The following is a 16,967-nucleotide window of genomic DNA, read 5'->3' on the forward strand; positions in this document are numbered from 1 at the left end:
AGACAGAGAGATTTAGCTATATAAAGTTCTTTAAACGCCAATGTGCATACTCAACACAGATTTCAAAAGCCTTTCTAGAATGGGGAGATACTGTTTCACCATTACCGACGATAAGTAGCCCACCCCAATCCCTACAGTTCTAACATTCAGTTCTTCACAGGCACAAAGTGCTGAGTATAAGCATAGAGTAAAACTGGACAGTGGAACTTAAAGAGAGGGCAGTACCAGGCAAATGTTACTGACTTCAGTCCCTTTTCCTGTCACTGACTTGGTTTTAATTTCAGTCCCTTTCTAGGGGATGCTGTGAAACTAAACCTTGCCAGCAGAAGGCGCTCTTCTATAAGGTCCACCATGACCTGTCCCGTGGCAGGCCAGAGCCTTGCGGAAAATTCCCTTGAGAATATTCTCCCAGGCTTCCGCACACAAAGCAGCTATGGTTAAAAGAAAAAAATCTTTTTTTTTAAGTTAATACATTCCAAAGAATTTTCATCCGTTAGTCGCAGGCTGAGTCTGACAGACAGGCACACGGGTGGACAAAGAATGGCTAAATTAGGGGGCTAAAGATGGCTGAAGGTAAACGGCGATTAGGTTTGCATCTGAAACTCCCCCAACCTCTCCACTTCACTCCAATTATAGTCGATCAATCTGCCTTTGCAAACACAGAATCTTTGCAGGAATTCTCAACCACAGATAGAACTCTTCCTCTTCTCCCAAAAATTAGCCTAGGATCCTAATATTGAGGAAACATAGACTAAAGTGACTTCCTGTCTCATGAACAGAGGACGGGAACCCCAGGGCGTTTCAAATAGTAGGCTGAACAAGCGACAGCCTGCACCTGGGAGGGTAACTCTCTTGCTCTTTTATTCTCATTCTCCTATGCCCCCAGTCTGAGACAAGCCTTCCTCTCTTTCCCCTCCCCCAATAAACTTTCTGCATTATTTCTGCTACAAGTGGCATGATCTCTAAATGGCTCACCTTGGCCAGCCCTCTAGAGACACTCTTCTTACTTGCTTTGTCATTAATACAGGCAACTAAGAAACACTAAGAGAGAGAGAAATACCCTTACCCAGGGAAGAGCACAGCAATTGGTTATCTAACGCCAAAAAGTAAGCCATGAAAACATGTATGCAAATAACATTATATGGACTGAACAGTTTATATTTAATAATATATGTATACACAATACATATACATGGGGCTGGAGAGATGGCTCAGAGGTTAAGAGCACTGGCTGTTCTTCCGGAAGTCCTGAGTTCAATTCCCAGCAACCACATGGTGGTTTACTACCACCTGTAACAAGATGTGGTACCCCCTTCTGGTTTGTAGACAGAACACAATACATATACATGAATATATATGCATTTAACAACAATTATTGAAAAAAGATGTCATGAATGTGAAAAAGAGAAAGGAGGTGTATATGTGAGGATTTGGAAGGAGGAAAGGGAAGGGGAAATGATGTAATTGTATTATAATATGAAGAAGAAGAAAGAATGAAGAAGAAGAAGGAGGAGGAGGGGGGAGGGAGGGAGAGGAGGAGCGGGAGGAAGAGGAAGAGGAAGAGGAAGAGGAAGAGGAAGAAGAAGAAGAAGAAGAAGAAGAAGAAGAAGAAGAAGAAGAAGAAGAAGAAGAAGAAGAAGAAGAAGAAGAAGAAGGTAAGGAGGTGGTGCTCCAGGGAAATGGAACATGGAGAGCGTCAGATGTCTTAAGGTCTCCCTGATCTTTTTGCAGAAGGACAGAGAAAGGATAGGGGATACAGGAAATGAAAAAGAAACAAAAGGTTTGTCCGTTTTCAGGCTGAGAGTAACTTCTCAGGCATCCTTAAAGAATGTTGCCCCAATGCCTTCTTAGGCAATGTGCTCTCGCACTCATTTTCTAAGAAAAGGAGCTGGTGTGTGTTTGGTTTTGTTCTTTTTCTCCCTTTACAGCAATGTGCCTTCCCAGCCCTCCTACCTTTGGCCCAGCACCTTGGTCAGGTTTCACAGTGTGATTACACCCTAGAGTAAGTCAGGCCTTAGGTCTGTCTCAGTCACAAGCTTCTGGTAGGATTATCAAACTACATTAATATCATTAAATAGTTAACTTTCTCTCTCTCTTTTTTCTTTCTCTCTTTCTTTCTTTCTTTCTTTCTTTCTTTCTTCCCTTCCTTCTTCCTCTCCTTCTCTTTTTCTTTTTTGGTTTTTCAAGACAGGGTTTCTCTGTGTAACAGTCGTGGCTGTCCTGGAACTAGCTCTGTAGATCAGGCTGACCTTGAACTCACTGAGATCCACTCCTGGATGCTGGGATTAAAGGTGAGTACCACCACCATCTAGCCATAGTCAACTTTCTTAAAGAACTTTTGCACATCCTTAACCTCCTTGTTAATAGTCCCTTTAATTTTGGCTCAAACTATGGAGGCGAAAATAGAGAAGGAAGATTAAAACGATCCAGAAAGATTATGTATAACAGGATGAAATACTAAAACTCAGTTTCCTTGGTGTAAATTGATGTAGTCTTCCTAAAGCCAGAGCTCAGGGACTAGTGCTAGGAAATCATGAATTTCAGCCCACAGGACTGGCTGCTGGTTGGACAGTAAGAACTTTCAGTAAGTACTTACAACAAGTAATTTCAGCAAGAACTATCTGGAAGAATTCTTTTGCTCTCCAGTACACAGGCATTGGAGTTGGGGTTGTGGGGAAGGGGAACATTTTCTTGCTAGCTTTTCAAAGAAAGGAGAAGAAACAAAAATATCAGTCTAGGATTCAGCTATCACCACCTCCCTTCCTCTCATTCCAAGACATTAGAGGGGCCCTGGAAGTTTACAAGGGCACTCTCCAAATCCTTTGTGGTCTTGGCAAGAACTGACCTTGTGTGCATCCAAAATAGGCTCCCGACTGACCCCATCATGGTGAGGTGAGTTAGAGGAACACAGTAATCTTCTCTGCTGGTTTAAATAATAAAGAGGTGGGAAGAGAAAGGTCTCAGCACTTGGCCAGATTTTATTGAAAGCTGAAATACACTTGCACAGCAAAGAAGACAGATATATACTCCCATAGGTAGAGAGGGTACCTCATACAGTGTCCACAAAAAGCCAAAAGTTTGTTTGATGATTCAATAGGTTGCCTATTCCCTCAGAATTGGATGACCTGGGCTGTCAGAGGGGATTGGATAATCCAGACAAAGAAAGGGAAGCTGATTGGTTCTCACCACAAGTGCTACCCAAAGAAAGGCCTATGAAACAGGGAATACATTTCACCAAGTCTTTGTCTTGGAAAGGGAGAAGAATCAGGAAGATGGCATCTTAAATGTGTAAGTACATGAAGTCACACAGAGCCCTCCTTCTTTGTCTGTTTGACTATCAGGGATCTGTCTGACTCCCAGGTTCTTACTATAACTAGCCAGGAGGTACTTATTAGAATTCACATTTCCAGATATCTCACTAGTATTCACATTAAATATAAAGAAGATTCTAGATCTGAACTTTTGATGAATACTCACATATTGCTTTATTTATTCAACTTTGAAAATGCTTTCTGAATTTGTAAATAATAAATACTAGAAAGAAGCTTTGTCTGCAATACTGATTAACTGATTAAAAACAGTGATGTGCAGAGGTTTGGATAGCATCTTCCAGAGGTTAATTACCTTGTATCAGATGAGTTTTAACCTCTTACTGCTAACTTAACTAACTACTAGCTTCCACCAACCCCCAAACTAAGAATGTCATCAGATAGAATTTGAGGCTGTCTCAGTTACTCTTGTGTTGCTATGACAAAACACACCATGATCAAGGCAACTTGTAAAAGGAAGCATTTAATTTGGAGCCTTGCTTATAGTTTCAGAGGAAGAGTTCATGACCATTATGGTAGGAAGCAGGACACCAGGTAGACATGCTAGTGAGCAATATCTGAGAGCTGAATCTGACGAACAAACATGAGGCAGAGAGAGGCAGGGAAGGAAAGGGAGAGAAAGCTAAGGTGAACAGTATGAGCTTTTGAAATCTCCAAGCCCACCCCAAGTGACATACTGCCTCCAACAAGGCCACACCTTCTGATCCTTCCAAACATTCAAACATATGAGCCTATGAGGCTGATTTCATCCAAGCCACCACAGAAGCACATAGAAAAGCTTCTCTCCTCTTGCTGTGGCCACCTCTCTGATGTACCCGTTAGTATATTTTAAACTTGCCTCAATTTGTGACTTTTTTGTTCTGTAAGACTATAAATTCTATTAAACTGCTTCCATGCTGGAACATGGAATTTGGGGTAACCTAAATCTGTGTTCACAGTTATCCAAAATGGCTCCAAAAATATCTCTTATTGCCTTCAAGGCAAGAGCTGTATTTTTTTTGTATCAACGAATTATAATTACTAAAAGTATTCAATTACCTTAACTATCTGCCTCCAAGATAAAGAATTCTTAACAAAGATGAAATTCATTTAAAATTTTATTGGATGAAACATTTACGATTACAGTTACAATGAGTATTATCAAACACAAAATTAAGATAACAATTTTAACATTGTCATTAAATAACTGAAATAAAATCCTTCAATTACAGGTTGGAGAAATTCTTCAATATCCTGTATTCTACCTGATCAGCCACAAAAGACATCATTTGTTGTCTAGGAATTTGAAGCACTAATTGAGAAATTTTAGTTGATTGCAGGATCCACTATGAAAAAGGATGGGCTACGTGTAACCCATACAAAATTCAGCAAGGACCATGATGTCGATAATCAAATTTTTCTTCAGAGGTTCTGCAAATAAAGAAGTCAGAAGGAAAACACAGATTTGAGCTGCCATTTTCAATTAGCACTTGTAACCTATACTGCAGTAAATGCCTTATAATGAGGACCACCTGGCATGGATTGATGCAGAGACTCTCTCTTCACCTACCAGCAGCTACGTCCCACCAATTCTCCACACTTACATGTGTCCTATCTCTCAGGTTGGGATTCTTGATCTTTCCTAAAATCCCAGTCCTGCTTCTGCCTTGGGAACATCTCAGATCCAAAGACAAGAGGACTAGAGAATGTCTTAGTTGTCCTCTAGAAGCAGAATGGAAGGAAACGCTTGAGAGAGGGAAAATGTGGAGTAAGGTAGGAATACAGTCGAATGTATGAATTTATTAGCATTCATTAAGCATTTTTTAAAGATGTATTTATTTATTATGTATGCAGTGTTCTGCATGCACATATGCTTGCAGGCCAGAAGAAGGCACCAGATCTCATTACACATGGCTGTGAGCCACCACAAGGTTGCTGGGAATTGAACTCAGGACTTCTGCCAAGAGCAGCTCTTAACCTCTTAACCTCTGAGCCATCTCAGCAGCCCTCAATAAGCAGTTTTTTACACACTCCTTATACAATAAAAGAATGTGATTCAGAATGATATGGCAGGGAGGATGGAGAGTGGGAGTGCTCCCAGATTGCCCTGGCCCTTAGGAATGTTAGGAAGCTGTCAACAAGTCCAGTAGGCAATGTGGATCTCCAGAGACTTTCCTCCTTATTATTAGATTCAATTGGGATGGATTTCAGAGTTCTCTACTTGAGTATTCTGCTCATATATCAGGATCATTATTCTTCAGCATTTGTATTTGGAATTATGCTATCTTGTTTACCAGTATGCTGCTAACAGTTCATTAATAATTCATTTAAATTAACCGGTGGATATATTTGCAAAGTATTCATCAGAGTTCTACTGAAAGGTCAAATAAAAAAGCAAGTTTTGCAAATGAAAAATTAAAGGAAAGGTGCAAGTGAGTTCCTATGGCCTTAGTAGTACCAGGGTTTACTGTCTGTGTATGCTGTATCTGGGTTATCAGAAACAGGGGTTTCTAATCGTGTCCTTATAGTTTCCTCATTACTTAGGAAAATCGAACATTTAATCATATGTTCTTACATCATGGCACTGCAGAAAATACATTCATTGCTATAAGTATGTCCATCAGTTCCACAAACTGGATCCTTTTCCCTGGTACACTTATTTGGAAAATTTTTGTACAGGTCACAGTTAGGCTGTCAGAGATAAAGAGACAATACAAGGTTTATTATATAGTGATCTTTGTGAGGAAAGAAAGCCCCATGTAGAGTGAAATGACAGACTCTAGATATCCCCTATGTGGAAGGATTTGGCAATAGGGTGGGAGGCTGGGGGGGAAGGGGATTGCGGGAGGAGGGGAGGGAGAGGGAACTGGGATTGACATGTAAAACAAGCTATTTAAAATTAAAATAAAAAATGATAAAAGAAAAAAAGAACAGTTAAATATTAAGGCTTAGATAAAAACATTGAGGTACCCAAACTCAAATGTTATGCATATATAATTATATTTATTTGTGTATGTGTGCAGTACGTGCATACCACAACATTCATGTAGAGGTCAGAGGACAACTTGCCTGAGTCAGTCTCTCTTTCTAACGTATAGGCCCTGGAGATTGAACTCAGGTCATCCGGCTTCGTGGCAGGCACCTTTATTCACTGAGTGATCTTGCTAACCTAAATACATTATACTATTGATACATATTTTTATAAACCTGATTTTTTAAAAAGATGTGCATTGGATATCTGAATATTATAAAGAGTTCTCCTGTCTCTACATCTTTTCACATTCATGTTAAATCTCTCATTATTTTATGCAATGAGAGATCATAAAACTTAATTATTTACCTTTCAGTCTCTTATCCTTCTAAACCATTCATGGCAGACATATATACTCATATATGCGAGCCTTTGTATATATGTGTAACAGACATAGACAATGAGAGTATTAGTGATTTACAGAAATAGGCAACAGTGCATATTTCCTGTTGAATTTGCCTTTCAATGTCTTTGTACGTTTTACCTATTTCATTGTTTGGGACTACAGTTCTACATGTCTATATAAAATTATAACATGTTAATATCTGAAAAATTATTATTAATCTACTGTTAAATAGATTATTCAATTACTTTCAATCTTTCCTTGCTAGAAAAATAAGTCTACTTTAAATATATTAGATACTTCTATACAATAAGGATTTGGTATTAATGGATTTTTTTAATAATGGGATATTTTATCTTGTCCATGATGCTAAACATTTGTATAGGGTTGGCAAGAATATTACTATTTATGTGCATGCATATGTGTGCCTGAGTGCATTGTATGTGCACCAAACATATGCAAGAGCCCATGGAGGTCAGATGAAGTTGATCCCTTGGAACCAGTTACAGACAGTTTTGAGCTGCCACATGGGTGCTGAGCACCAAATATGGTTCCTCTCTTAGACCAGTAGGCATTTTTAACCTCTGAGTTTTGCCTCTGGCAAGGCCCATTCTTGACCTTCATGCAATAATAATTATATAAGTATTTTGTTTGGTTTTAATTTTTATAGATCTATCCTATTATAGATTTTGTTTGCTGGTATTTGACAACAAAAATTATATATAAAATGACTAAAAGTTTACCTTTTTATTCATGCATTTACTTCAGTTAAAAATTTTATTACCAGTTTCTTCTTCCTCCACTCCTCCCAGTGCTCCCCACCTCCTCTCCCCAGATCCACTACTCCTCCATTTCCCTTCAGAAAAGAGCATGATTCCCAGGGGTATCAACTGAACATGGCTGGAACTAGTTATAATAGGACTACACATATCGAGTTATAATAGGACTACATCACATCGAGGCTGAACCAGAAAAGTCAGTAGGAGGAAAAGTGTCCCCAAAGCAGGCAAAAGAGTCAGACACACCCCCATTTCCACCGTTAAGAGTCCCACAAAATGCCAAAATAAATAACGATCACATATATGAAGAGGACCTAGAGCAAACCCATGAAGTGGCATGGTCCGTGAGATTGCCACTTCAGTCTCCGTGAGCCCCCATGAGCTCTGCTTAGTTGATTCTGTGGACCAGATTCTCATGGTGTCCTCAACACCATTGGCTCCTAAAAGCTGCCAAATTAAGCAGTGTTAACTTACCTTAGGACGGACTTTTGTTGAAAACGCAAAAGTAGTTTCTGAAACCAGCAGATAAAAGAAAAATTAAGAATAAGAAGAAGGGAAAATATAGTCTACGGTGTGAAGCTTGCACAGTATAGAAGTAACCTGTGCAAACTGCTTATTCATGACCTTTGAAGTAAGGTGAGAATTTTTGGTAGTAACAAAATAATGTGTTTGTAGAATGATTTCAAATCTGGAAATATTTGTTATTGTTTATCAATTTCTAAAACTTTCCTTTTAAAGATACCATAGTTTCCCCTTATATGCGAAATAGCCTAATCAGAGAAAAAAATGCCTTGTAAGAAAGTCACTTAATTTGCCTTGCATAAAAGACATATAGTAAATTTAAATGATGATTATTCAGATTTAGTTCTTGGATCTAATCTTTCACAATTCTTTTATTTATTCTGAAATTTATGATTTGTCAGTGGAAGAGTCATTGTGTTTTCTCTCTAAGCACAGACCTTGGCTTACAGGACTCAGCTGACAAACAACAAATGATGATGTCAAGCAGCACCAGGTCTGGATGACACCATGTAGCCCCATACATTGCATTTAACAATGCTGGAACGTGTCCTACAAAATAGGATGAGGGTAAATATCTTTAACAAAAGATCAACGACATCAACTCAAAAATCCAAAGTATAAATTTTAAGGTTTACATTTAAAAGAGATGAGCTCTGACTGTCTTGTCCAAGTTGGCCTTGATCTCCAGGACACAAGCAATTTCCTTTCCTCCTACTTTTGAGTAACTGGCCTATGGGCACACACCGCTGCACTCTGACTGTGCTACTTATTGTAATCCAGGGTCTATGCTCCAGTTCTCTGAGACAGGACATGGGTAAAAGCAATTTGTTGGTATAAGTTCTAAAGCAATTTGTAACATAATGCTTTTTACCATTTGATATTTCAATCCAACTTTTAAAATTCATCTGTTCCTGAATTGCAATGGATGCTTCCAACATTATATGCCTGGGAGGGGAGTAGTCAAAAATTGACTTACCATAATAAAGAAGAAACACCAAGGCCAGGATGAAAACGATTTTGATCCATAATAAAGAGGAAGACATTTTATCAAGTCTGAGGAACAATCATTTAAAAGCATCTATAATACATTTCCAAAGGAAAGTTTCTTACAGACTAAGGAACTACCACACAGCCCCTTCCCAGATTCTTAATTATGGCTTTTACTAATCTCAAGATCAATAAGACACAAACACCAGAAGTTCAGAATCCTCCTGGAGACATGAAAGGCCCTCATTGTACATATTCTCCCAGCCACTGGCTCAGCAAAGCAGGAGACTCTCTGCATGTCAAGAAATACACATATTGGAATCTCAGATTTTCAGAAACAATTGTTTTAGAAAGACCTTGAGAAGTTGTTGTGGGAACTCTAGGCTCCTGGATAGTCTCCAGCCGTCTCTGTATCTCTTATCAGGACCAGCAAAGCCAGTGAAGAGACACCAACAGCTCTGGGCGTTAATGTTCTGCTTGCCTTCTCTTCTTGGCCACTTCCCTGGAGCTGCAGTTCATAATGCTTTTTTTATTGAGAACTTGTTTGGGAGCAAGATCAAAAGCCAGCACAGATCAATCACAGCAGTAGCCTGTGTTCCCCCTGGAGGCTGCAACTTAGCTCACAAGATGCACCTCACTTGTTCTTAATAGTTCTTGCAGCGGAAAGTTAGGTAAAGTTTGACCTGATTTATCCGGAGGTGTGGGAAACAGAAAGAGAAGGCAACACTGGAAGAGGGTGAGGTGGGGGAAGCATTCCAAACTATTGGGTAAAAAAGAACAAGAGAATAAAGGGGAAAAGAAAAATAAATTGGAAGAATTGTGACTGGACAAATCCTACCTCATGTTTTCGTCAGAAAAATTAGATCAGATACTAATATAAAATTAATATGCCTACACTTGGCAGGCTCAATAGAAAATCGTATTTTTATTAGATGTTTTGTTTTGAGGTGCATACCAGTAACCCAGTGGGACATTTGTAAACCTGTAGCACAAATACACAGCCAGAAGCAGACATCTGCTAGAGAATTTTTTTAACCCATGCCATTCCCACAGCCCAAACAGCAAATCTGTTGCTTGTATAAGAAGCCTAGGCAGTGGTGCATTTGGAAAGATCCCAGAAGAGTGTCAAAGCAGCCAGCACTAGAGGGTGAAGATAGGGTGCAGAAGCAGAAAGAGGAGGAAAGGATAGCGAGGGGGAATCCAGGCCACAGTGGACAGTGTCTTAAGTTATAAAAGTAATGATCTGATGAATTCTAGAATCAAGTGGGAAGCACAGTGGGGCATGAAGTTGGGATTCCCTAGAGTTCTTTATTAAAATGGCATTTGGGAAAGCATGTGGCGGTTAAAATCATTGAGTTCTAGCCTTCTCTTTGACAAAATGGCCTCTACACCATATCCAAGCTGCACAGTCGCAGTGGTCCTACTTTGTAGCACAGGCTGGACTGAATCCACAGTCCTTGCTTTATGACTCCTGGAGTTACTGGATTACACCACCATACCCAGCATGGCCTTTACATAGGTTGATTGGTAGAAGTCACTAAGAAAAGAAACCAACATGAGACCCATGAGTGCACATATATGCACTGTTTAATTAAAATTCTCAACATGTACACTTGCTGTACTTGGTCCTGTATTGCACAGGACATCTCAGGGAAAGTATATTTTATCTCATATGTCTTTCCCTCCCTCCCTTTCTCCCCTCCCATAAGTCCCCATAGACAATTTCTTTTATACTTTCTATGTTTTTCTTAATTTACCCTTAAATAAAAATATAAATAACACAAATATAAAATAATATGTGATGTTTGTGTAGTACACCTACTATTTAGTAGTTTTAAAACAGTTAAACATATATTGTCTTATTTATAATGACTTTGTCATGAAAACTTTCCCAGTGCCTCTAGATTTTTGAAATACATAGTGCCCTGATGTTGTTTTCATAGTTTCCCCACTGTATATTAGTACATAGTCCTTCTCATTCCTCACCAGCACTGAACATGCTTGATTGAATCCTATTCCACCTTCTGTATTTTCAAATTTATGGTAACTACATACATTTGTGGCTATGCTTGTGGTTTAAACAGTAACCCTCGTAGGGACAAGGGACAGATAGAATTTTCAGACACTTATCCAATCTTCTATCACCTACAGAAGAGTGATAACTAGGAGTTGCTAGCCTAGAGTTACTAACTGTGCATCTCTCTAACCAACTTTGTTACCAGTCTATGAAATGTGCTTCTCTTTATTCTCAACTCTGAAACCCAAGGAAGGAAACCAGCCAGAACATGGGGATGCCATCGTGTCTCTAGGGCAAACAGGCCCTGATACCTATCTTATTCAAGGGAAAGCTACTTTAAATATGAGGAACTGGTTTTTTATTAACATTAAAAATATTATACTAATGACGAGTGGAAAATTACCAGATTCCAGCCAACATAAATGATCAAATAAAGGACTTAGCTCTGTTCCTTTTAGTTGGCAGCCCGAATCTCTTCAAATTAGTATTGTCCGTTTTCCTCTACCTAAACCTCCATCCCTCTCCAATGAAATCTTTCCGCTGGTGAGTTCATGCTATTTATCTCTTCCTTTTCTAGCTTGACTGAGATGAAGTGATGTGGGATTACATCATGATTCTCTAAGGTTCATGAGAGGGTAACCTGAGAGACCTCTTGTCTTTTAACAGCTCAAAAGTCTCCTCTGGATGTTTCAAAACTTTAGGATGAAGATAATCTAAGATATCTCATTTATTTAAAAATCTCTCAAGTAATATGATATTTGGCAATATCTCTTAGATCACGGGTACTGAAATATGTCTTAAGCCACTATGCACTCAAATGAAAAAAAGCACTCTAATATGTTTAATAACACTTTAGTTTAACGTTTTTAACATTTTATTGAGCAAAATATTTAGATACATAGAGCTTTAAATTGAATTGGGGTTTCGAACACAACATTAGGGTAAGGATTTTGTTGCTTGTGATCAACTTTCTCTGTAGCCCAGCTCATACTCACATCAGTGAGTCTTGCCTCAGCTTCCCAAATGTTAGGGTTGTTAGTGTAAGTATCACACTGTCATTTTATTAATGAACATAGAAAATGGAAATCCCAAAATGTAGGTTCCTATTGTTGAGAGCAACCTTGGATGCATAGTTTTTAATCCTCTGCCATATAGTATGATTCACATGGTCTTCTCTGAATGGAAGATTTTCACCAAGACATTCTAACTTTAAAAAAGGTATCATAATTATAGCCATTGGGATGTTTTGTTCCAGAAAATGTCAGCATTTACCATAATGAGCAAAAAGGAAAACAGTATCACTTCTCCTGGAGAACCAAAAGAAAAAAAAGGAAAGAAATCATTAAAAATTACACCTTTTGAATAATTTACATGCTTATATACTTACAAGTGAGGATTTGAACTTGGGACATGTTGGAAAGACTATGATTTATTCTAAAAGAAGCTGTGTCTGTTTGTTTCTTAGCTCCTTTCGATGCCCTTCTCTACCGTGGAGATCCTTGACAGCGTTCAGTCAAAAATCACACCAGATCCATGAAAGAAGAGCCATAAGGAATTCTAGGTCTGCCAAGAGGCATGCATTACTTGGAAAATAAATGGGCAAATATTTTGATAGAGGAGAAACACGCACAAGGAAGTGAGGAGTAAAGAATTTAGACACCAAACACTTTCAGAATGAAGGACAAAGTGATAAGAATTCACCTGAGAGTGTCCTGTGCTCTCAGGAAGGTATTGAGGGGTGACAGTACAACTTCAAGAGACAAAGTTGACATCACACGAGTTTCTTTTTAGCATTAATTGGCTCATTGTCCATGGTGAATTTTAAAGCTCAGAATTCAATCTGATTCTTAATTGCTTATGTTGCTGGTAGCTAGAATTTTGCAAGGCAGAGTCTTGTGGCATCACAGAGATACAATGGTTAATATCATAGTTTCCAAATTACATCATTGTAGCTATTACTTATCCACTAGTACTTCACAATTCACCAAATTAAGTTAAATTAATCAATCCACACCTTTACCAGACACAGCACAGATATGTTAACAGTTCCCAAGTAATACTCTGAAGAGGAGTTAGAAGTACATTTCTTTGGTTTTTATAAAATATAGTTATCTTTGATACATTAATGTGCATAGATTACAAACAATATGAATCTTTATATCATTGTGTAATATCTTATTCATGACTGGAAGAACAAATATTTACTGTTGCATTCTTACCTCAGTGAAGTACAGAAAATACATCTATTGCAGTAAGTTTTTCCATTAGTTGCACAGATTGGATAATACTCTGTAGGACACGTGTCAGCATAATGTGCATATGGTTTACAGTCTATCTGTAAGAGAAAGGCAATAAAAATTATTTAATAATGAACATTTGATTATAATATTCTTGAAATATGATATATCATACATTCAACAAGAGATAGCATAATGTATATTTAGGATAAAAAACAAATACCTACACACCCACAGTCCAGTAGCTAAGGAAGTAGTCTCAATACTTTTGTTGAAGTCGTCCAAGGCATTCTATTTTCTTGGCAATATTATCAACTTTTAGAGAACACAGACTACTCAGTCTAAAATGAACTAGAACAGAAAACTTAAAAATTGATGTCAGCTAAATGAACACAAATTTATTAAGATGTATAAAGCCAAACCTTAAGTTGTTGTTATTTATCTTGTTTTGAATTATATTTACTTATGGTCATATACTGTAGGTATTGTGATAAAACATATGTACTTAGTATCTGAATCATAGAGCTGCTAAGTTGACAGTTCTGTAAAGGCCCAGGTAGGATAAACAACCATTGGGAGTCGGTGGTGTTTGGTGCCGCATTCCAATCTGCCATTATGCAGGATAATATGCAGGCAAAGGTGTGTGTGTGTCTGTCCTTCATTTTTAGACTCTGAAATTTGTATATTCTATAAGGCTCACATACAAAGAAAACCCTTTTGTATTTTTTCTATCTACAAATACTAAAATTCCTCTTAGCATAGGGACCACACAAACTTGGCCATTGGCCAGCTATGGAACTTAGTAAAGACTTCTCAAGTTTGTGACTACAAATACGTATTTATAAAGAAGGATTGTGAATATCTGCACACCATTCGTTCTCATCATAACAAACCATGAAAGAGAAGACAGAAGGTACAGTGTAGTTGTTCTACAACATTGACACCTAGTTAAATCATACTTTAGGTATATGTATATTAAATGTGTACACTATTATCAAGAGTCCTTCAGTCATGCTAATATTATTCTTTCTCAAAACTCCAAGAACTATAATATCAACTGTTTTTTTTCTATACAACCTGACAAGTTTTTAAATGGCCAGCTAAGTTTCTCTAAAACTAAAGTTAGATGTTATTAAATCCTTGAGAAATGAAGTTCACTAGTGTTCTTTGAGTCATACACTTTGCCATTTAAATAAAGAACTTTCCTGAAGATGGTATTTTGTGAACCAGTTCTCTGTTCTGTATTTATTAAAACACTTGCTTTTCAGTGCTTTCTCTCGGCTTCCACGTCTTTACTGAAGTGTTGTTCCCAGTGTGGGGAAGGTGGCAGCTTCTCTGCGTGCTTTGATAATGTAGTGGTCACTCCCTTCACCAGTGACCTTCCCTTCTCGGGTCAGACTTTACCACTCCCACCACACTGACAACAGCATGAAGCTGAATGTGCTGTCTACTGTTCCATCTCTCAAGTTTTTGCTAATTAATATACATATGCTCGCTACATTTACATATTTTGTATAGCTTTAGAAATATTGACAATTTGGATGGGGGAATGCTATATGTGTTTTTATATTATTTGTTTTTACATAACCTTGTGACCTTTATATATGCTGAAATTTAAAGGTACAGTTTATTTTCTACCATAATAGGATATAGTATAATATATAATATATACCTATACATTTTCTACCATGGTATGATATAATATAGATAGATAGATAGATAGATAGATAGATAGATAGATAGATAGATAGATACGTGCATACACACATATATATGAAATAGGGATTGTTACTATGTATTCTCCTAAAAATTGATAATTGTATGCTACTTTATATCTCTTTGTTAGGAAGAATAATATTACTCTTACGTAAGCTTGTGTATCTCAGTATTGTAAAAAGCAGCTAATACTTGCCAATGGCTGTCCTAAATACATTCTTATATACATTACCGCTTCAATCATACCTAGATCACACCAATGTGGTTTTATACTGCTTGCTTGATTATGTTATTTGACTTTGGTATAATAATACACACATAAATACATATTTTTTAATTTTTTTGAATCTTTGTATACTCTGGGAAGTCTTACTGAGACTTTAAAACTTGACAAACATTTAAAATTATGTTTCAAATTGCAAATGATTCACTAGTAACTTACTTGCATTCTTTGTACTGAATATTTTGGGAGAGCAGTTTCTAAAACAACAAAAACAGTTTTAAAACTAAGCAATTCACAGATACAATGGTAGCATAAATGTGTTTCAGTGATTTACTCAAGGAACTCCCACTAATGAGATGAGACATTTATGTGAGTAACAAAGATAAAAAAAAGTCTCAAACATATCTAAATACTTTTAAAAAGTTGGTAGCCAAGTAAATGTATCTCCACAAAAAATTATATACGTTTTCTATAACTTCTAATGAAGTCTCCAATAATCATGAAGATGCCAGCTTTTAAAGGATTTACATTAGAGAAACCTAATCAGGATAGAAGAAGATGCTGTACAAAAAGTGACTTTAGAGCTCTGTGTTCTAGCATCAGGATATTTGTCAATATTTGACACCTACTTCATTATGAAGTATTAATGGTAGAGAGGGTAGTATCACCTGAGGTGTCAAGTACTCTTATATGTATCTTTGGTGTCAGGGTTGGGAGCTAAAAGTAACAATTCAGTGTTGAAGCATGCCAGACCTAGGAAAGAGGGTTCCTTCCCTAAGCTTTGCATTTAGCAACCAGAGTATAAAATCTCCCCAAAACATCAACTGTAAAAATCAGTCAAAAGTTCCTGAATTCAGCAAAGTGAAAAGTATTAAATGTGCTGTAAAAACCAAATTAACATTCTATTTCTTTCCCTATTGTAGAGAATAAAAAAGGTATTATTTAACAAGATATTTGTAAGAAATTTATAATGTGCTTTTTCTTATTTTACCAATTTAAGAACTGAAAAGGCAATACAACAATCATTCTGCTCCTATCTTACTAAAGCAACACACCAGACATTCTACCCAAGATTGAAAACTTACCAGAATAAAGAGCAAAGGCCAAGTTGATGAAAACAACTTTGGTCCACATTGAAAATAACTGCATTTGACCAAATCTACAGGAGAAATCATTCAGAATGCTTGTTACATGAGGCTGACCGCATTAAAAGTAGACATGATCATTTGAAACTGGGTTTTGTTTGGACACTTAGGACAGTGATTGCAGAAAAGAGTAATTGAAACAATACTGACACCAAGGCTGCACACTGAGCCTATCTCCCTCTGAAGCAATATTGTGAGTGATATGCACTGTGGTTTCCTCCTGACAGTACTCATAGCAATGCTGGGTACAGGGGCTGTCTTTCTCTGAAGTCATAGTGATAGCAGTGTTGGATACTAGAGCTGTCTTCCCCTCCACACTGACAGCAATGCTTGTATTGTGGTTATCTTCCTGTTGCCACCCTTCACATACCTTATGCAGAAAGATGGTGGGTTTAGGGGCAAACCTCTGGAGACTGGCTCTCTTGTTCTCTCTTCTTCAACTATAACCTTCAACCTAACTCTTGATTCTTGATCCTTGAGTGAGGAACTTGGTAAGTGTAAATGGCAACCTGGGGCAGGTAAACACAGAAGTATGCTGTTTGTTCCCTAGAGGCTGTAAAATAGGTCATGAGAGGCTCCTACCAAGTGCTTCTCAATACTGATAATAGATCAGTATCTGTATCATCCCTCAGCAGGAGGTATGAGGCCAATTTGATCTC

At 37.6% G+C, this 16,967-nt stretch overlaps 1 protein-coding gene across 1 annotated transcript; it reads right to left on the reverse strand.

Moving 5' to 3' along the window:
• Positions 1 to 4,532: 4,532 nt before the first annotated feature.
• Positions 4,533 to 16,312, reverse strand: LOC101829710 (serine protease inhibitor Kazal-type 10-like). The gene is made up of 7 exons (XM_040742003.1): positions 16,249 to 16,312; positions 15,383 to 15,420; positions 13,207 to 13,322; positions 8,960 to 9,036; positions 7,936 to 7,973; positions 5,884 to 5,999; positions 4,533 to 4,739 (listed from the first exon to the last, which is right to left on the reverse strand). Exons 1-7 carry the CDS (start codon positions 16,310 to 16,312, stop codon positions 4,694 to 4,696), a joined length of 495 nt encoding a protein of 164 aa, XP_040597937.1. The 3' UTR covers positions 4,533 to 4,693.
• Between the last annotated feature and the right edge of the window lie 655 nt (positions 16,313 to 16,967).

Source organism: Mesocricetus auratus, unplaced genomic scaffold (genome assembly GCF_017639785.1).
Source record: "Mesocricetus auratus isolate SY011 unplaced genomic scaffold, BCM_Maur_2.0 Super-Scaffold_6730, whole genome shotgun sequence".
Classification (NCBI taxonomy): Eukaryota; Metazoa; Chordata; class Mammalia; order Rodentia; family Cricetidae; genus Mesocricetus; species Mesocricetus auratus.